The sequence below is a fragment of the Nansenia antarctica genome (genome assembly GCF_963989245.1).
Source record: "Nansenia antarctica genome assembly, chromosome: 13".
Taxonomy (NCBI): domain Eukaryota; kingdom Metazoa; phylum Chordata; class Actinopteri; order Argentiniformes; family Microstomatidae; genus Nansenia; species Nansenia antarctica.
The window spans coordinates 26972205-26993253 of NC_137683.1; the positions used below are offsets into that span (position 1 = coordinate 26972205).

The following is a 21049-nucleotide window of genomic DNA, read 5'->3' on the forward strand; positions in this document are numbered from 1 at the left end:
ACCAGACTTCTGTGGCAGGGGGATCTAGACCAGACTTCTGTGACAGGGGGTCTAGACCAGACTTCTGTAGCATGGGGGTCTAGACCAGACTGATGTGACAGGGGATCTAGACCAGACTTCTGTGACAGGGGGTCTAGACCAGACTTCTGTGGCAGGGAGGTCTAGACCAGACTGATGTGACAGGGGGTCTAGACCAGATTGATGTGACAGGGGTCTAGACCAGACTGTTGTGACTGGGACAGGGAGCACCATAGCATGGTAAAGGCCACAGTTCCCTTCCTTTCCCTTCCCTTCCTCTCTTTCTCTTTCTTCCTCTCTTTCATTTAAAGTTAGTTTTTCAGCCCACTGAATGCAACACACATCCCTCCCTCCTCCGTTCCTCCTCTCAACATCTGGATCTACCTCTGGCTCTGACTCTAGCTTGGCCAACGGTCTTGGCGAGGAGCGACTCTCATGACGCTCTCTGATTGGACATGGCTGTGGAGACGCTCTCTGATTGGACACAGGCTGTGGAGAGGCTCTCTGATTGGACACGGGCTGTGGAGAGGCTCTCTGATTAGACACGGGCTGTGGAGAGGCTCTCTGATTGGACAGGGCTGTGGAGAGGCTCACAAGGGCCATAGGAGAATGTGGGAATCCCGCCAGAGCAACAGACACAAGAGAGCTGTTTCTCTTCAAGGACAGAAAGAACACAAAAAATTATGGTGCCTTGAGGGTGAAATATACTAGGTGATGGGAATTAGCTTAGAATTGTCTTTTCATGAATGCAGTATGTTTGTTTTTTTATAGAATTTGATAGGAATTGATTGATTAGCATAACTACGAAGTGAGAGGACCCACAGTATTTTGACTTCGGTAAGTATTCAGCCCACTCCACATTTTGTTTGTTGTGTAAATATTTAAACAGCTAAATGATTACCTACATTTCAGCTGTATAAGTTTCGGCACAGAGACAGCGCTAGTTTTTTTTTCTCAAATATTTTTACTATTTTTCTTGAGATTAGGACAATACAACATCCAACAAGACAGACAGACACACATTAATACCCACATCACAATCTGGGAAAAACTAAACAAAACAAACAAAAAAAACACAGAAAAAAACAAATAAAACAAAACAGCAACAAACAAAACAAAACAAAACAGAACACAAAAAATAAAACAAAAAACAAACAAATAAACAAACAAGCAAAAACACACACAGGTGCTACCAGAGGGCAAGACAAACAAATTACATGTTTACAATATGTTGATAAAGTAAAGATAGGGCATAGGTTGGTTGTGATATATTACAAGTAGAGCGCCTTGTCAGAAGTGTAAATGTCCATACTCTATATCACCCAGAATTCCCCTCGTTAGCTAATAAGTTCCCCTAATCATTTTGCTGGACATATTCCACATTTTGTTTGTTGTGTAAATATTTAAACAGCTAAATGATTACCTACATTTCAGCTGTATAACTTTCGGCACAGAGACCACAGCACAGAGACAGCGCTAGGTAAAGTTGTAAATGACCTGAGAATGAGCATGGATGACAAGAAACTGTCAATATTTGTAATTTTAGACTCAAGCACCCCTTCCCATGCTTCTCTGTCTCTCTAGGAAGTGATTGTATGCAGGCTGTGGTTTAGGGAATTTCTGGTCTAAGATAAGACTCTGAAAACAGTCAGTCACTGGCAGGACAGGATGGAACACACTTCACTCTATATCATACTCTGTGAGTACTATGCGTGTGTGTGTGTGTGTGTGTGTGTGTGTGTGTGTGTGTGTGTGTGTGTGTGCGTGCGTGTGCGTGTGTGTGTGTGTGCGTGTGTATTGTGCATAGTGTGCGTCTCACTATTATGTGTCACGGCTTGGTGAAAAGGTCCGCATGTCGGGAATTGTGAAACCAAACCAAACAAGTGTTGTTGTGGGATATGATGGATATGATGACAATTTAAGCGATGAAGAACCAACGTATTATCATAACCAACAGTTTTACGTTCACTAAATACCTACAGTTTGTTAGCAAACTCGGGTGGGAGGTAGTATTAGTATCTGTGTATTGTCTCGTTTTGTATTGTATTGCAATGTTGCGTCATTTTACTGTGCCTGCTTATCTTCTATTGTCTTGCTTTGTTTTGTATTGTCATGTAGTGTATTGCCTGTTGTTTTTTTTTTTTTTTGTGCTTGCTGATGTTTTTAATAACACTACACCATTCATTTTGTAATAGCCTGCTCAGGGACTACAGATGGAAATTAGCTCATGAGCTAACTCTGGCACATTTACATTGATGTGGAAACTGATTGGTTGATTAATGTGCACTGTCCCTGGTAAATAAATAAATACAAATAAATACAAATAAAGAAAGAAATATATTCGTATTTGTCTTTATTTGTCTGGGGGGCGTTTCCCCTTTCATACTCCCTACCCACATCCTCATAAATAGCCATTTGCGGGTGTAATCTTGAGTGATATTTAGAATGTAGTGAGTCTCATGAGTTTCTCTCTCTATGTGTTTCAGTGATGAGTGCTTACATCTACTCTGGACACACTCGATCTGAAGGTGAGTTGGTGATTTGTATCTTCAGATGTTCCATCTTACGTCAAGTTACGATCAGTTATCATTTTCCCAGCTCCACATTCATTATCTATCCTCAGATGTATGGGGAGGGGGGGGACTCGCAGAAATGATTGAATCAAAGTAACAAGCAACACAAAAAACAAGTATTATAATGTATGGTGAGATACTGGATAAACGGGCAGCAGGGATGTACTCGAATACGAAAACGTTATTCAGGAAAGCACAGATAATGCGATAGAAACAGATAGAGATTCTACCAGAAGTTGCTCAAAATAAAAAATAACTGACATGTTGTATATGAGAGCCTCAAGACCAGACTAACCAGACCCAACTGACACTTACTGTACATGACGAGACTAACCAGACCCAACTGACACTTACTGTACAAGACCAGACTAACCAGACCCAACTGACACTTACTGTACAAGACCAGACTAACCAGACCCAACTGACACTTACTGTACAAGACCAGACTAACCAGACACAAGAGCTGTGCATTTCATCCCAGGGCTTCTCATCGATTTCTCATTTTCTTTTCAGGTCCAACTAGGGGAGGGTTGGTGCAGAGGGAGGAGGTTTTGGATGGGGGGAGGCTAGAAATTATGCCAGCAGGGCTATCTGATAGAACTTCAATTCTATTTACTTATTTCAAAGCTGATCTATCCCTAAAAGAAAAACAAAAATCGTCCTGCGATATATACCTAGTTTATGAAATCATGTTAAATGATCACTTCTGAAAGTGTAACCCAGACAAATAGAGCCTATTAATAATGCACTTCCGGTATTATAAATACTTTAGAATGATCCTTAAAATAAGTGAATTAGTACTAAATATTAGAGGCTAAAAATAAGAAGAATACTGAGAGTTCTGCTTCCCCCCCCCCCTTGTACTGTTTCTCTTGTGTCTAAAAAAATATATATATTTGTAAAAAAAAATATATATATATATATTCTTCTATCACGACGACTGCCAATGGCCCCTGGCCAGAGCTAGATTACTCTTCCTGCTACGACTGGTGAATTGATGATTCACTTGCTTAGTCAATTGTATCGATTGTAAGTCGCTTTGGAATAAGGCGTCTGCTAAATGCCAAACATGTAAATGTAAATGTAAAATGAAATATAGATTTAAATAATAGATTTGTGGAAGATAGCGTTTGTGTTCTTGCGCTTTACACTTTCACTTGTTCTCTTACAGATGCTAACTATATGAGTCCTCTCCTGAGTGTGTCTCCTGCATGGTGGCTGAATGTTGGAGACTCAGTGACTCTGAGCTGTGAGGCTGAAGACTCGTCTACAGGCTGGAGATTCTACTGGTACAAGGACGTGTACGATGGACAGCGTTACTCCCCAGAGCTGCTACCAGACAGCGAGCGTGGGGCTGGAGGCTCCTACTCTGTCAGCCCTGTTGGTCTGAATCACACAGGGCCGTATTCATGTAGAGCTGGGAGAGGAGACCCAGTGTATTATACAGACTACAGCGATGCTCGTCTCCTCTGGGTAGCAGGTGAGTTACTGATGTACTGTTTCAACTCTGAACTATGACCCTATCTCAGTCTGAACTTTGACCCCGCTCCGTCTCTCTGTCTTTCTGTATTTGGGTGTCTCTCCCCCTCCCCCTCCCCCTCTTTCTCTCTCTTTCTCTCTTTCCCTCCTTCCCTCCCCCTCTCTCCCCCCTCCTCTCTCTCTCCCAGGCCTCTCTCCTCCAGCCTCTCTGACCGTCAGTCCCAACACATCTCAGTTATTTGAGGGTGAGTCTGTCTCAGTGAGCTGTGAGGTGCAGGGGGACTCTACTGGATGGAGAGTGATGAAGTCCACAGAGATGAGTTCAATGAGTTCCTGGCTGTCAGAGTGTCCCTCTTTTAAATCATCAACTGGACCCACATGCACCGTCCCCTCTGTGTTAACCTCTGAGAGTCGAGTGTACTGGTGTGAGTCTGGGTCAGGAGAGTACAGCAATGCTGTCAACATCACAGTGACTAGTAAGCTGTTCTCAGTTCTACAGTAGTTTGGTGTCTCTTAAGTCTCGTTCGCAAGAAAAATGTACTTATAGAAAATCAAAAACACTATTGTTTTTCCCTCCGTTTATCAAACAAGAGTAAGAACAATAAAAACAATAATAGATTTGTGAAAGACAGCGTTTGTGTTCTTGCCCTTAACACTTTCACACTTTCACACCTTTTCTCCTACAGGAAGACCATATCCTGTCCTGAGTGTGTCTCCTGCACGGTGGCTGAATGTTGGAGACTCAGTGACTCTGAGCTGTGAGGTTAAAGACTCGTCTACAGGCTGGAGATTCGACTGGTACAAGGACGTGTACGATGGACAGAGTTACTCCCCAGAGCTGCTACCAGACAGCGAGCGTGGGGCTGGAGGCTCCTACTCTGTCAGCCCTGTTGGTCTGAATCACACAGGGATGTATTCATGTAGAGCTGGGAGAGGAGAAATAGTCTATTATACATACAATAGCCATGCTCATCTCCTCTGGGTAGCAGGTGAGTTACTGATGTACTGTTTCAACTCTGAACTATGACCCTGTCTCAGTCTGAACTTTGACCCCCCCTGTCACTCTCTCCATGTCTCTCTCTCTCCCTCCCTCTCTCAATCTCTCCCTCACTCTCTCTCCCTCTCTATCCTTTTCTCTCTTTCTCCCCCTCTCTCTGTCCGCCTCCTTAACCCTCCCTTTCGCCCTTTCACTCTCTGTCTCCCTCTCTCTCTCTCTCTCTCCCACTCCTTCTTCTCTCTCCCCCCTCTCTCTCACACCCTCTTTCTCTCTCTCTTTGTGTCTCTCTCTCCCTCTCTCTCTCTTTCTCTCTCTCCCCCCTCTCCTCCAGGCCTCTCTCCTCCAGCCTCTATGACCGTCAGTCCCAGCACATCTCTGTTCTTCTCTGGTGAGTCTGTCTCAGTGAGCTGTGAGGTGCAGGGGAACTCTACTGGATGGTTAGTGTTGAGGTTACCAGAGGGTTTCTGGCTGACAGAGTGTCCCTCTGTTGAATCATCAACTGGACCCATATGCGCCCTGCCCATATACGCCAGTGGAGTGTACTGGTGTGAGTCTGGGTCAGGACAGAGTACAGAGTACAGCAATGCTGTCAACATCACAGTGACTGGTAAGCTATTCTCAGTTCTACAGTAGTTTGGTGTCTCTAAATGTTGTTATTGTTACGATGAGTGGAAAGTGATCGTTTTCTCTAAAATGTCCTTCCTTTCCTTCACATTTTGTACGGTCTGGTTTTCATTGACTGCACTAGTTCGTAACATTATAGAAAATCAAAAACACTGTGTTGCTGTGTACCTCCTTTTATCAAAGAAAACGAGCTTGCACTTAACAATTTCACAGCTTGCACTTAACAATTTCACACTTTCACACCTGTTCTCTTACAGGTAAACCCACTCCTGTCCTGAGTGTGTCTCCTGCACGGTGGCTGAATGTTGGAGACTCAGTGACTCTGAGCTGTGAGGTTAAAGACTCGTCTACAGGCTGGAGATTCTACTGGTACAAGGACGTGTACGATGGACAGAGTTACTCCAGAGAGCTGCTACCAGACAGCGAGCGTGGGGCTGGAGGCTCCTACTCTGTCAGCTCTGTTGGTCTGAATCACATAGGGGCGTATTCATGTAGAGCTGGGAGAGGAGACCCAGTCTATGATACACACTACAGCTCTGCTCAGCTCCTCTGGGTAGCAGGTGAGTTATTGATGTACATGTTTCAACTCTGAACTATGACCCTGTCACAGTCTGAACTTTGACCCCCCCCTCTGTCTCTCTCTCTCCTTCTCTTTCTATCCCTCCCCCATCTCTACCCCTCCCTCTCTTTCTCTACCTCTCTCTCTCTCCCTCCCTCTCTCTGTCCTTCCCTACCCCTCTCTATCTATTCCTCTCTCTCTGTCTGTCTCTCTCCTGCCCTCTCTCTCCTGCTCCCTCCCTCCCCCCCTCTCTTTCCTCCTCTCTCCCTGTCACTGTCTCCCTCCCCCCCCTTCTCTCTCTCCCAGGCCTCTCTCCCCCAGCCTCTCTGACCATCAGTCCCAACACATCTCAGTTCTTCTATGGTGAGTTAATCTCAGTGAGCTGTGAGGTGCAGGGGAACTCTACTGGATGGAGAGTGATGAAATCCACAAAGCGCTTCCGGCAGTCAAAGTGTCTCAAAGCGTTTGAAACATCAACTGGACCCACATGCCTGATCCCCTCTGTATCCACCTACTATGACGGTGGAGTGTACTGGTGTGAGTCTGGGTCAGGAGAGTACAGCAATGCTGTCAACATCACAGTGATTGGTAAGCTGTTCTCAGTTCTACCGTAGTTCAGTGTCTCTTAGTCTCATTAAGAAACTGTTCTCATAGAAAATCGAAAACACTGTATTGTCATGTACCTCCGTTTATCAAAGCAAGAGTAAAAACCAAAACAAATAATAATAGATTTGTGAAAGACAGTGTTTGCGTTCTTGCACTTTACAATTTCACACTTTCACACCTGTTCTCTTACAGACAGAACCCGTCCTGTCCTGAGTGTGTCTCCTGCATGGTGGCTGAATGTTGGAGACTCAGTGACTCTGAGCTGTGAGGTTGAAGACTCGTCTACAGGCTGGAGATTCGACTGGTACAAGGACGTGTACGATGGACAGAGTTACTCCCCAGAGCTGCTACCAGACAGCGAGCGTGGGGCTGGAGGCTCCTACTCTGTCAGCCCTGTTGGTCTGAATCACACAGGGATGTATTCATGTAGAGCTGGGAGAGGAGAAATAGTCTATCATACATACACAAGCCATGCTCATCTCATCTGGGTAGCAGGTGAGTTACTATTTCAACTCTGAACTATGACCCTGTCTCAGTCTGAACTTTGACCCCCCCCTGTCATTCTCTCCATCTGTCTTTATGTCTCTCTCTCTCCCTCCCTCTCTCCTTCTCTCCCTCACTCTCTCTCCCTCTCTATCCTTTTCTCTCTTTCTCCTACTCTCTCTCTCCGCCTCCTTAACCCTCCCTTTCGCCCTTTCACTCTCTGTCTCCCTCTCTCTCTCTCCCACTCCTTCTTCTCTCTCCCCCCCTCTCTCACACCCTCTTTCTCTCTCTCTTTGTGTCTCTCCCTCTCTCTCTCTTTCTCACTCCTCTCTCTCCTCCAGGCCTCTCTCCTCCAGCCTCTCTGACCTTCAGTCCCAGCACATCTCTGTTCTTCTCTGGTGAGTCTGTCTCAGTGAGCTGTGAGGTGCAGGGGAACTCTACTGGATGGTTAGTGATGAGGTCCACACAGGGTTTCTGGCTGTCAGAGTGTCCCTCTGTTGAATCATCAACTGGACCCACATGCGCATTCCAGGGCTCTCTATCCACCAGTGGAGTGTACTGGTGTGAGTCTTGGTCAGGACAGAGTACAGAGTACAGCAATGCTGTCAACATCACAGTGACTGGTAAGCTGTTCTCAGTTCTACAGTAGTTTGGTGTCTCTAAATGTTGTTATTGTTAGGATGAGTGGAAAGTGATAGTTTTCTCAAAATGTTCCTTCCTTTCCTTCACATTTTGTACGGTCTGGTTTTCATTGACTGCACTAGTTCGTAACATTATAGAAAATCAAAAACACTGTGTTGCTGTGTACCTCCTTTTATCAAAGAAAACGATTTGTGAAAGACAGCGTTTGTGTTCTTGCACTTAACAATTTCACACTTTCACACCTGTTCTCTTACAGGTAAACCCACTCCTGTCCTGAGTGTGTCTCCTGCACGGTGGCTGAATGTTGGAGACTCAGTGACTCTGAGCTGTGAGGTTAAAGACTCGTCTACAGGCTGGAGATTCTACTGGTACAAGGACGTGCACGATGGACAGAGTTACTCCACAGAGCTGCTACCAGACAGCGAGCGTGGGGCTGGAGGCTCCTACTCTGTCAGCCCTGTTGGTCTGAATCACACAGGGGTGTATTCATGTAGAGCTGGGAGAGGAGACCCAGTCTATTATACACGCTACAGCTCTGCTCAGCTCCTCTGGGTAGCAGGTGAGTTACTGATGTACTGTTTCAACTCTGAACTATGACCCTGTCTCCATCAGAACATTGACCTCCCTCTGTCACTATCTCTCTCTCTGTCTTTGTCTCTCCCCCTCCCCCTCTTTCTCTCTCTCCCTCTCACTCCCTCCCCCTTCTCTCTCTCTTTCTCTCCTCACTCTCTCTCTTTCTCTCTCACTCTTTCCACCACTTTGTCTCTCTCGCTCTCACTCTCTCTCTCTCTCTCTCTCTCTCTTTCTCTCCTCTCTCTCTCTCTCTGTCTCTCTCTCTCTCTCTCAGGCCTCTCTTCTCCAGCCTCTCTGACTATCAGTCCCAACAGATCTCAGTTCTTTAAGGACGAGTCTGTCTCAGTGAGCTGTGAGGTGCAGGGGAACTCTACTGGATGGAGAGTGAAGACGTTCACACAGATTTTTCACACAGAGTTTCTCTCTGTTGAATCATCAACTGGACCCACATGCACCCTCCTCCCCTTTTTATCGCAATACCGTGACGGTGGAGTGATCTGGTGTGAGTCTGGGTCAGGAGAGTACAGCAATGCTGTCAACATCACAGTGACTGGTAAGCTGTTCTCAGTTCTACAGTAGTTTGGTGTCTCGTTAAGAAAATGTTCTTATAGAAACAGAACAGAACATCGACAGTGCAGCTCCTGCTCCTGTGTCTATACAGATGGTGCTGTGATCCTAGAGAGCGCCGCCCTGCCTGTGACTGAGGGAGATGCTGTGACTCTGCGCTGCCGATCTCAGGGAACTCCTCCCTCTGTCCTCCCGGCGGATTTCTATAGAGATGGATCCTTCATCAGGGCTGGGAGGACAGGAGAGATGACCATCCCTGCAGTGTCACAGTCAGATGAAGGATTCTACAAGTGTAAAAGCTCTGACAGAGGAGAGTCACCAGAGAGCTGGCTGGCAGTGAGAGGTGCCATTCCTATATTCCTATCAGAATTATGAAATATAAATGTCTGGCCTAGTGGATAGTTAGTTGGGCTGGTGATCAGAGAAGTGATCAGAAGGTCATGAGTTTAAATCCCACCTGGGGCCACCACCACTAGTGAGCCCTTGAGTAAGGTGGGGTAGTGGTGGTCTAGTGGATAGTGAGTTGGACTTGGGATCGGAAGGTTGTGAGTTCAAATCCCGCCTGAAGCCACACCACTACTAGTGTGCCCTTGGGTAAGGCACTTAGCCCTCAGTTACTCCAGGGGGAATGTCCCTGTAATTCGTAATTGTAAGTCGCTTTGGATAAAAGCGTCTGCTAAATGGCTAAATTAATTAAATAAAAGTAAGGCACGTAGCCCAAAGTCACTGTTCTGTCCCTGCAATCTCTAATTGTGTCTGCTAAACTGTAAGCACTCCTACTCCTGTCTACACTTCAGCTAGCTGACCCTCCTGAACACTCCCCTGTCTACACTGTGAATACAACATGGCAGCCACATACACTCAGGGAAGTTCTACTGTAGTATGGGGCCATAGATGCTACAGGTCTCACCCCTCTGGTGTCAGAATGGGAACACTGCCCTCTGGTGTCAGAATGGGAACAATTTGACAGTTGTCGTTTCTAGGTTCGCGTTGCTAGGATCATGTGTATTACTTAATAGTTTTAACTGGTAATTACCCCGTATTTACTAAGAAACTATGAGGTAACTTTGTGGAAAGAAGGGCTTCTGTGGTGCCTCAGTGAGTTCGTCACCATGGTAACTACCTGGTGTCGAATGAATGAATGAATGAATGAATGGTCTTTATTGTCATTGATATAGTACAGGTACCATACAACGAAATTTGGGAGGGGGGGCTCCCCTGGTGCTAGGAAAACAAAAACAAAAACAAGAAGGGAAAAGAGCTGGTTTACATAAATAAAGGCTATGTACACTATCCACTATACTATACTATACAAATAAAACACTGTGCTGTACTCTATGCTATGCTATACCTATTCTAACATTTCCTATCTCTGAACCTTATGTACCCGAGGGTTGTCATATTGCACATAGTGTTATTGCACATTCATTTAAAGTGTCGCAGTTTGCAGGTTTGAAATGTTCACAGTTGTGTTTCAGTATTGCACATGATTACAATCTAGTAGCTGCCATCAAATTGTCTAGATTGTCCAGGGCCTAGAACCTAGGTCTTTGCTGTGGATCTGAATGGCCCAGGATCTGAATGGCCCTGGGGTAGAAGCTGAGCTTCAGTCTATTTGTCCTTGCGAACATGGTCCTGAACCGCCTGTCCGAGGGCAGCCGAACAGAGTGTTCGTTCCCAGGGTGGGATGGGTCCCTGGAGATCTTGGAGGCCTTCCTGAGGCAGCGTGTGCTGTACAGCTCTTCCAGAGAGGGGAGGGGGGCGCCGGTGATCTTCTGGGCCGATCTCACGACTCTCTGTAGCGCTTTCCTCTCTGCGGCTGTGCAGCTGGAGAACCACACGCAGATGCAGTAGGTGAGGATGCTCTCCACTGCGCAGCGGTAGAAGGTCACAAGCAGCTCCTGTCTGATGTGGTATTTCCTGAGGACTCTCAGGAAGTAGAGCCGCTGTTGTGCCTTCTTGATGATGGCTGCTGTGTTGGTCTTCCAGGACAGGTCATCCTGTATGTGCACCCCTAGGAATCGGAGGGTTAAGACTCTCTCCACGCTCCCTCCATCGACGAGCAGGGGCTGGACCTCAGATTTTTTCCTCCTGAAGTCCACGATGATTTCCTGGGTCTTTGACTGGTTCAGCAGCAGGTTGTTAACCTTGCACAGCTTGCCCAGCTGCTCCACCTCATCCCTGTACGCCACCTCGTCCCCCCTCCGAGATGCAGCCCACCACGGTGGTGTCGTCTGCAAACTTTACGATGGAGTTGCTGGGGTGGACGGGGGTGAAGTCGTAGGTGTAGAGGTTGTAGAGGATGGGGCTTAGCACGCAGCCCTGGGGGGACCCAGTGCTGAGTCTGAGGGCTGTGGAGGTGTGGGAGCCCACCCGCACCCTCTGGGGGCGGTCAGACAGGAAGTCCTTGATCCATGCACAGATAGAGTGTGATAGTCCCAGGTCTAGTAGTTTGGTCACTAGCCTGTCTGGAAGGATGGTGTTGAAGGCAGAGCTGAAGTCCACAAAGAACAGTCTCGCGTAGCTGTTTCCCCTCTCCAGGTGGGATAGAGTGGAGTGGAGAGTCGTCACGATGGCGTCCTCTGTGGACCTGTGGGCTCTGTAGGCGAACTGGTATGGATCCAGGTTGGGCGGGAGGCGTGTGACTATGTGGGCCCGGACTAGTTTCTCGAAGCACTTCATGATGATTGGTGTGAGTGCCACCGGGCGGTAATCGTTTAGGCAGCTCACCGTGCTTTTCTTCGGGACTGGGATGATAGTTGAGGTTTTCAGGCAGGGTGGGATGGTGGCCTGGGACAGGGACTGGTTGAAGATGTTGGTGAAAACCCCGGCCAGCTGGTCGGCGCAGTCCCTCAGCACCCGTCCCAGGACGCCATCCGGCCCTGGGGCTTTTCTGGGGTCCACCACCTTCAGCACGCGTCTCACTTCATGCTCTGTGAGGGTGAGGCTGCTGAGAGCTGGAGAGAGTGGTGTTTGTGTTGTGGTTACCTCTGTTCCCCCCTCGTCGAACCGGGCGTAGAAGGAGTTCAGCTTTTCCGCCAGCAGGGGGTCGTCCTCCGCGGCTGTGAGCCTGTTGGCTCTGAAGTTTGTCATGTGCTGAACCCCCTGCCACACCCGCCTGGAGTCGTTGCTCAGGAAGCATTCCTCAATCTTCTCTCTGTGGTCTGCCTTGGCCTCCCGGACGCTTTAGGTTAGCCCTGGTGGTGCTGTACAGCAGTGTGTCCTTCGCTGAGTAGGTGTTGTCCCTCTCCTTGAGCAGTTTTTGGACCTTCCCAGTCATCCATGGCTTCGTGTTGGGGTAGACCCGGACACGTTTGTCCACGGTGGCTGAGTTGGTGCAGTTCACTATGTGGTTCAGAAACGACGATGTGAACTGTTCCAGGTCCTCATGCTCATATTCCTGCCATGAGGTGTCATTCAGGCAGATCTGCAGTGGCGCGGACCCTGCTGGCCAGGTTCTGACAGTCTTAGTGGTGATGGGAGCACTTTTTCTCATGGGAGTGTAGGCTGGGATCAGGAGGATTGACACGTGGTCAGACATGCCTAGATGAGCTAGCGGTCTAGCCTTGTAAGCAAGCTTGATGTTGGTGTATACCTTGTCCAGTGTTTTTTCTCCTCTTGTTGCACATTTAACATGCTGATAGAACTTGGGTAGTACTACCTTCAGGTCAGCATGATTAAAGTCCCCGGCGATTATATGTACTGCCTGTGGGTCTGCACTCTGTCCACCACTGATGACGTCATGTAGCCGCGCCAATGCTAAGCTAGCATCTGCGTTAGGTGCGATGTAAACAGATGTTATGTACACCGCGTTGAATTCCCTCGGGAGGTATGTGGGTCGGCATTTAACAGTCAAGTATTCCAGGTCTGGGGAGCAGTGGCTACTTACAGTTTTCGTGTTTAAGCACCAGCTGTCCTTTGTAGATATAATGAGGCCGCCTCCGTGCGTCTTCTCACTAAGCAGCGTCCGGTCCGCTCTGTGTAGAGTGCGGCCTTCTAGCCCGACCGCGGAGTCGATGATGGAGTCGTTGAGCCAGGTCTCTGTGAGAATAATCACACAGCTGTCCCCCACGGTGTTGTTGGTCGCTACCTGCAGTCTCAGTTCGTCCATCTTGTTAGCCAGAGACCTTACGTTGGAGAGGAATATACTCGGCAAAGCAGGCTTATCCAGGCTTCTCCTCGGCCTAGCTAGCAGGCCTCCTCTGTGGCCTCGGCGTTGCTTACGATCTCGACGCCGTCGCATGCCCCTGAGGGTTGGGATAGCGTACCATTGTTCACCCGGTGTCCGAGCGATATCGTGTGGGATGTTTTGCTGTTTCAAGAATTCTGCTGTTACTGTCCTCTCGTTTTGCGCACCAACTTCTAGTAAGTCTAGTCTGCTGTAGGTACTATTTACACAACAGTTCCCTATAAGTACTGACATAAAAATGTACATACAAATGTGTTTAAAAACGCTAAAAAGCACCGACGTCGGTAGCCCCTCCAGCCTCGCGTGTAATCGCGCCGCCATCATGAGATTGGCACACAGAGGGGCTTGAGTCAGTGAATCTAAAAGAAACAGAGCTTCTTTGAATATCACATTTTATTTCATATCAGTCATCATATAAAATCATGTTATTTTATTTCTGTGTTCAACAGCTCAGCCTGATGAAGAGAAGCAATGATGTCATCACCATGTCAGATTCGGATCCTCAGGAGTAGCCTAACTGTTTTTAACTGTCATAGATTTTTTAGGAATATAACTTGTGAATGCCTCGTGAATTTACTTCAACTAACCCCATCAGAACCCAAAATATAAGGTTGGTTACTTGTTGTAAATGGACTGCACTTATATAGCTCCTTATTAAGCGCTTTTCAATGGCCTCTCATTCACCCATTCACACACCAATGGCTGTAAGCTACCATGCAAGGCGCCGGCCTGCTCATTGGGAGCAATTTGGGATTCAGGGTCTTGCCCAAAGAAACCTCGACATGTGGCCAGCCGGGAATCGAGCCACCGACCTTGCGATTTGATATGCATTGTTTTTTCATTAGATTATAATAAAGATATATTTTTCAATGTTGCTTTTTAGAGGAATTTTACAATATCTTCTTTTTCCATGTATATGCAGAATAAAAATAAACTAGAAAATAGAATAAAGCAGAATACAAAATCAACAATAAAGCAGAATACCAAATCAACAATCAACAGTTCTGGTATCTTGCTGATGTGTTCAAGCACCTCAACACATTAACTGCGACGAACGCAGCATGTCAACTATAGTCTGGGAAAAGTTTAGTAGGCAGTATGCGGTATATACTCATTGAGTATGTACTGTAGTATGCAGTATGCTAGTAGCCATTTCGAACACAGCCTTAGATAGGCCAAACTACCACTCAAAAAAGGGTTTTCATAAATAATAATATAAAGCTTTTGGCGGCAACAATAACCATGATTAAAGTCTAAGGAAATACCAAAGCCTAACGTAGCCTTATGCACTAAAATATAATTTTCGATAGCGGTAAGTGCCTAAATGGGTAGAAAAGGCAGAAAATTAGTCACATTAAAAGACAACATTTGGCAGAAATTACACATTTTATTTGATATTTCTTAAACATTTACAGTATCAGTCCTTTCCCATCATGTCAACAATTACACTGTCCCATAGCACTTAACAAAACAACTGCAGTGGGGCAGCAAAGAAGAGAAAATGTCTAATAAAACACAACAACATTGTGCTGTACTCCATCTAGCAGGAAGAACTGAACTGTGTGATAGCCCTGTTGCCCAAATAACTTAATACACAGCCCGTTAGGGGGTAGCCACACAACTATTCTGAACACCACTGTGGACCTGTGAATATCAAACTCAGTGTTGGATCCCAAACATCTTTGTCCTCTGAGTAACCTCAACCACAACCTGACCAGTACAGTTATGAACTGAAACAACCCTTATTTTTATTTTGACTTCATTATGTATACTACTTTGTATAATGCACTGTGTGTGTGTGTTTGTAAAGCCTGGTACACACATAAAGATAATCTGGCCGATTTTGGCCTAATTTCCCCCTTTCCGACCAAGGACAGCAAACGCCCGATTATCGGATGGCTCTAAAGATTATCCTACAAGATTATCCTGTGGTGTGAGGTGTGTTAAGAGTCAATTTCTCCCGACAATCTGCTCGGAAAATGGTCGGGGCCGACGATCGCAAATATTAAACGTGTTCAATATTTACGAGCAAAAGTCTTGTTGTGTGTGGTCAAAACTGACAACTCCTGAGTCACTGACTCTGTGGATTGTGACGTGGAATGGAATGTAGCCAATCAAGAAGCAAGCTGACTGACGCACTTTATTTGCCCGGTCGCACATGGCTGCCTCGTACAGGTCAGTCAGGGTACTACTACCCTGATCACGCAAGATTTCTGACTTGGGGGACGAGACTCTACTGTCGTAGGACAGATCTTTATGTATGTCGTGTGCTGTATTGGGAATATCGGAGCACACCACACACAATACGATAAAAACTTTTCAATCCATGATTTTTTGTCTTCATGTGTGGGGTCTCTCTCAGATAAAAAAAAATCTGTTAACATTTAGAAAATCTTTATGGGTGTACCAGGCTTTAGGGATGGACGGCTTCCATGAAACCGTTAATGAAAATGACCGCGGTTTCCCATTCAAAATGACATTGTTGAGCCGCCAATTTCAAATAAGACACTGGCGATCAAATAACAAATCTATTTACATGTTTTTTTCTACATCCATAGCTTAGGTGGGCTTTGTGTCTTTCTTTATGTCACTAGGTGACACTGTTGCACCTTGGCTGTACAACCATACTGGGACACATGTTTGTCAGGACACAACAAACAGTAACGATTTTGTCAAGGAGTGTCATCTCCTCACCCTCACAGCAAAGCACCATACTTATGGGTATTGTCTTGTCCAATATAGTGTACTTGTTGCGTATAGAACCGATCACCCTCCACATGGATTCTGAGATGAGCTATCTGTCGTATTTGTTCCACATCTTTTGCATCCATCTGACATCGTCCTTTTGTGAAGGCAGGGATCTTGACCTCTGCACACATCATTCCCACACTGTCCTTGATGTCAAAACCGCGATCAGCCAACACCAATTCACGAGGTAACAGTTTGTCAAGCACGCCACTGTTCTCTGTTATCAGTTTACCACTGGCCCGCCTGCCCGCCCTCCCCATCCCTTGGAAATGAATTACATGGCTCCTTGAGGTGTGATACCAATGAGGTATTTCATTGTGTGATGGTGTTTGTACTGGGAAAATGACTGTGCTTGTGCTTTCAGATTGGGTGGCCTCTCCATACAGACTTTAAAACAGTCCAAACTAATCGCCATACGGTTCCCAAAGGCCTCCACAAATTGATGGGGCATTGAGTCCTGCAAACACTCTCTCTCTGGCCAGTGAATTAAGTCGTGCATTCAAAACATTAAAGGTGTCAGTGAATGTGGTGGAAACAGTTTTTCGGTCTACGCGAAACAGGTGAGCAATGTGTTGGATGGATAGATCCAGCCACAGGCGCATGAGAGACATAACAAGCATCTGAAAGGGTGACAATATTCTGTTTGTCTGAGGTAGGTAGGGCATAAAAGAGTTTAACACAGCCATTAAAATTGCAAAAAAGCATGGGAGTCCAGTGTAGTACTTGACCTTAACATCACTGTCTTTCAAGAATTGTTCATAAGTTTTCCGCTGATCAAGCTCACATTTCAGTGAGCTGGGCCGCAACTCGGCAATTGTGAAGCCTCGCAAAGTTTGCTCCCTTTTCGTTCTCTCATCAGACATGGCAGCACTAACAAGAGGCAAGACTGGCAGCAGAGAGAATCCCAAACCTCACCAAGTCAAAACATTGAACTTGTTTTGCAGTGAGAACCAAAATATTATCTCAGTGAAAGGCATTCATTCTACATCGGAGATTAAACCAGATTTAATTTCCCACTTTGTTCCAGATGCTGGAGCCCACTTTGCTCCAAGTTTGCTCCCTTTTCGTTCTCTCATCAAACTCATAGGCAGAAGAGAATCTTTCTCCCCCTTATTCATTTTAATACAGCCATCGCATACTTCAGATAGATCAGAGTCATTAAAGACAACACTAGTAGATACAATTTTTAAAAATATTTATTGAACATTGAACAAGGGAGATAACATAACATAGCACTAGATGGAATGTGCGGTCATCGTTCCTCTCCCTGGTCGAGCTGCGGTCAGACTTATTGCTTGAATCCCTTGTTCTGGGCAGAGGACCAAACCTCCTCTCCGTCCCTCTCCACCACCATGGTGCCATCGTTACGCAGGTAGAAGTGGGCCATCTTGAAGCCGCCAGCCTGGGTCTTGGTGTGCCACATCATCTTGTTGTCCTTCTTGTACATGGCGAAGTTGCCGTCCTCCTGCATGCACAGGCGGTGGGCTTCGCGCTGGCCTCCGGTCTCGGAGTTCCACACGGGCTTCCAGTTGTAGATGACGAAGTTGCCGTCCTCCTAGAAAGACAGATAGGATGGAAACATGGGTGTAACTGTGCACTGCAATGCTCCAACCTTATGTGTAAATGATAATAGTATTAGTATTATAGTATAGTATCGTTCAGGCTCCAGACACTCACCTGGAAACAGGCCTTCCACTCTTTGTTGTTGGACATGAGGTAGTCTCCCTTACGGAGCTCGTCAAACTTGGACATGTAGTTCCTGCTCATGATTCTGCAATGACAAGTTAGGTAGATCACTAAATAAGCTTGAAGGAACTTCTTCTACTGTGAGCTACTGAGTTACACACATGGAGAGAGATTGCTGATTTGTTTTTTGTTACAAAATACATGTAACATGAACAGAATATGAACAATGTGGAAGTAACTCTCCACAGATAAAATATGTGTTGGAGACAGTGAAGACAGAGCAGATTTTCAATGAAGCAGAGAACTATAATAACACAGATATAACACAGAAACTACTGCCACACAGTTCTGATACTATTGCAGAAAGAGGAGAGAAATCATGTATCATGATTCAGCTTCACAGACCAAGAGAAGAGAACTGTAAAAGACAGAGCGACAGATCACAGTTCTGATACTCACAGGCCGGCTGTGGAGTGGATGTTGAGTCTGATGAGTTTGCAGCTCGAGGTGAAGTGTCGTCTCCTTCAGAACCAGCAGCTTTTATAGCCAGAACCAAGAGAGGAGCCCTTTGATGGAGAACACCCTCTCTCTCAAGCCATAATCAAATCTCTTCTATCACAAGATAAGTCAATTGAGGCCATTTGTAAAATATACCACGGCTCCTTTATTCTGCAAAACCAGCTTGTGAATGTGAAGAGGGGCCACAGCTTGAATCCTTCACAGAACCAAAACCAATCACAGAAAGGTGCAGCTAACCACATAGCGAATGTCTTGTTTTGCTTAAAGAGAGATGGGAAAGTGAATACATGTTTGTGCTTATTGGAGACAAGCTGGTATGTCTTTGCTACAAGGCAGTGCCCAAGGAATACAATTTGGTGTCGAAGTGCCGCCGTAAATTGTATTCCTTGGGCAATTGCCTTGTGTAATCTAATCTGTAAGTAATCTAACTATATACCAGAGAAAAATATGTGTGTCTGCCTGTCTGAAGCCTCTTTTCTCCTCATTGGGTTGACCAATCCATCTACCCTAACCCTAACCCCTAACCCTAACCCTCAGATCGTGATCAACATTTGAGGGGGTCTTCCTAGCTCCATGCTACACCTCTCCACCAATTTCTTTTGAAAATCTGTACCGGTAATTGTGCATTTGTTTTTTTTAAACAGTCGCAATAGCACCACCTATTAAATATTTGAAATGTAGGACCATTGTGTTGTGGGAACATAGGGATGACCCAGTTAGCTGCACCTTGCTGTGATTGGTTCTGGTTCTGTGAAGGATTCAAGCTGTGGACCCTCCCACATTCACAAGCGGGTTTTGCATAAGAAAGGAGCCTTGGCATATTTTACGAATTGCCCCCAAAATACACATATCTTGTGATAGAAGAGATTGGATTATGGCTTGTGAGAGAGGGTGTTCTCCATCAAAGGGCTCCTCTCTTGGTTCTGGCTATAAAAGCTGCTGGTTCTGAAGGAGACGACACTTCACCTCGAGCTGCAAACTCATCAGACTCAACATCCACTCCACAGCCGGCCTGTGAGTATCAGAACTGTGATCTGTCGCTCTGTCTTTTACAGTCCTCTTCTCTTGGTCTGTGAAGCTGATTCATGATACATGATTTCTCTCCTCTTTCTGCAATAGTATCAGAACTGTGTGGCAATAGTTTCTGTGTTCTATCGGTGTTATTATAGTTCTCTGCTTCATTGAAAATCTGCTCTGACTTCACTGTCTCCAACATATCTTTTATATTTGGAGTTACTTCCACATTGTTCATATTCTGTTCATGTTACATGTATTTTGTAACAAAAAACAAATCAACAATCTCTCTTTAAATTGAGGCAGTAGAATAAATTCCTTCAAGCTTATTTAGTGATCCACCTAACTTGTCATTGCAGAATCATGAGCAAGAACTACATGTCCAAGTATGATGAGCTCCGTAAGGGAGACTACCTCATGTCCAACAACCGTGAGTGGAAGGCCTGTTTCCAGGTGAGTGTCTGGAGCCTGAACGATACTATACTATAATACTAATACTATTATCATTTACACATAAGGTCGGAGCATTGCAGTGCAGTTAAACGCATGTTTCCATCCTATCTGTCTTTCTAGGAGGACGGCAACTTCGTCATCTACAACTGGAAGCCCGTGTGGAACTCCGAGACCGGAGGCCAGCGCGAAGCCCACCGCCTGTGCATGCAGGAGGACGGCAACTTCGCCATGTACAAGAAGGACAACAAGATGATGTGGCACACCAAGACCCAGGCTGGTGGCTTCAAGATGGCCCACTTCTACCTGCGTAACGATGGCACCATGGTGGTGGAGAGGGACGGAGAGGAGGTGTGGTCCTCTGCCCAGAACAAGGGATTCAAGCAATAAGTCTGACCGCAGCTCGACCAGGGAGAGGAACGATGACCGCACATTCCATCTAGTGCTATATTATGTTATCTCCCTTGTTCAATGTTCAATAAATATATTTTTTAATTGTATCTACTAGTGTTGTCTTTAATGACTCTGATCTATCTGAAGTATGCGATGGCTAAAATGAATGAGTTGGAGAAAATTTTTCTGCTGATGAAAGTGGGAAATTAAATCTGGCATTTCAACAATCTCCCATATAGAATGAATGCCTTTCACTGAGATTATATTTTGGTTCTCACTGCAAAACAAGTTCAATGGCTCTTTTGACTTGGTGAGGTTTGGGATTCTCTCTGCTGCCAGTCTTGCCTCTTGTTAGTGCTGCCATGTCTGATGAGAGAACGAAAAGGGAGCAAACTTGGAGAAAACCAGTAGACCAGACTGACAGAGGTCTAGACCAGACTGATGTGACAGGGGGGTCTAGACCAGACTGATGTGACAGGAGGTCTAGACCAGACTGACAGAGGTCTAGACTAGACTGACAGTGGCAGGGGTTTAGACCAGACTGCTGTGACAGGGGGTCTAGACCAGACTTCTGTAGCAGGGGGGTCTAGACCAGACTGATGTGACAGGGGGTCTAGACCAGACTGTTGTGACTGGGACAGGGAGCACCATAGCATGGTAAAGGCCACAGTTCCCTTCCTTTCCCTTCCCTTCCTCTCTTTCTCTTTCTTCCTCTCTTTCATTTAAAGTTAGTTTTTCAGCCCACTGAATGCAACACACATCCCTCCCTCCTCCTCCGTTCCTCCTCTCAACATCTGGATCTACCTCAGGCTCTGACTCTAGCTTGGCCAACGGTCTTGGCGAGGAGCGACTCTCATGACGCTCTCTGATTGGACATGGCTGTGGAGACGCTCTCTGATTGGACACAGGCTGTGGAGAGGCTCTCTGAT

The 21049-nt window shown here is 46.1% G+C and overlaps 2 protein-coding genes across 8 annotated transcripts; one reads left to right on the forward strand and one right to left on the reverse strand.

The window, feature by feature from the left end:
• Window positions 1-657: 657 nt before the first annotated feature.
• LOC308169749 (Fc receptor-like protein 5) lies at window positions 658-20137 on the forward strand. Of its 7 annotated transcripts, none has more exons than XM_080544479.1 (16): window positions 658-855; window positions 1453-1498; window positions 1603-1717; window positions 2505-2546; window positions 3763-4071; window positions 4259-4546; window positions 4757-5059; window positions 5399-5674; window positions 5949-6251; window positions 6557-6838; window positions 7049-7351; window positions 7696-7962; window positions 8238-8540; window positions 8829-9107; window positions 9216-9464; window positions 19851-20137. In XM_080544479.1, the coding sequence occupies exons 3-16, from the start codon at window positions 1687-1689 to the stop codon at window positions 20039-20041; spliced, it is 3426 nt and encodes a 1141-aa protein (XP_080400605.1). In that variant the 5' UTR covers window positions 658-855; window positions 1453-1498; window positions 1603-1686; the 3' UTR covers window positions 20042-20137. The 7 variants fall into 7 exon arrangements, with proteins under 7 accessions (XP_080400605.1, XP_080400603.1, XP_080400609.1 ...); XM_080544477.1 differs by having other exon boundaries at window positions 7681-7962; window positions 19851-20135; XM_080544483.1 differs by having other exon boundaries at window positions 4259-4315; window positions 7681-7962; window positions 19851-20134.
• Window positions 17330-17951, reverse strand: LOC308169673 (B-type lectin plumieribetin-like). Its single transcript, XM_080544391.1, has 2 exons — window positions 17736-17951; window positions 17330-17613 (listed from the first exon to the last, which is right to left on the reverse strand). Exons 1-2 carry the CDS (start codon window positions 17823-17825, stop codon window positions 17347-17349), a joined length of 357 nt encoding a protein of 118 aa, XP_080400517.1. The 5' UTR covers window positions 17826-17951; the 3' UTR covers window positions 17330-17346.
• Window positions 20138-21049: the final 912 nt, after the last annotated feature.

Excerpts from the sequence above, each read along its gene's own strand:
- LOC308169673 (XM_080544391.1), bottom strand. The coding sequence starts at position 17,825 with ATGAGCAGGAACTACATGTCCAAGTTTGACGAGCTCCGTAAGGGAGAC. Across the intron at positions 17,614-17,735 it reads AGTGGAAGGCCTGTTTCCAG|GAGGACGGCAACTTCGTCAT; the intron begins GTGAGTGTCTGG and ends CTGTCTTTCTAG.
- LOC308169749 (XM_080544477.1), top strand. The coding sequence starts at position 1,687 with ATGGAACACACTTCACTCTATATCATACTCT. Across the intron at positions 4,072-4,258 it reads TCGTCTCCTCTGGGTAGCAG|GCCTCTCTCCTCCAGCCTCT; the intron begins GTGAGTTACTGA and ends TCTCTCTCCCAG. Across the intron at positions 6,839-7,048 it reads TGTCAACATCACAGTGATTG|ACAGAACCCGTCCTGTCCTG; the intron begins GTAAGCTGTTCT and ends GTTCTCTTACAG.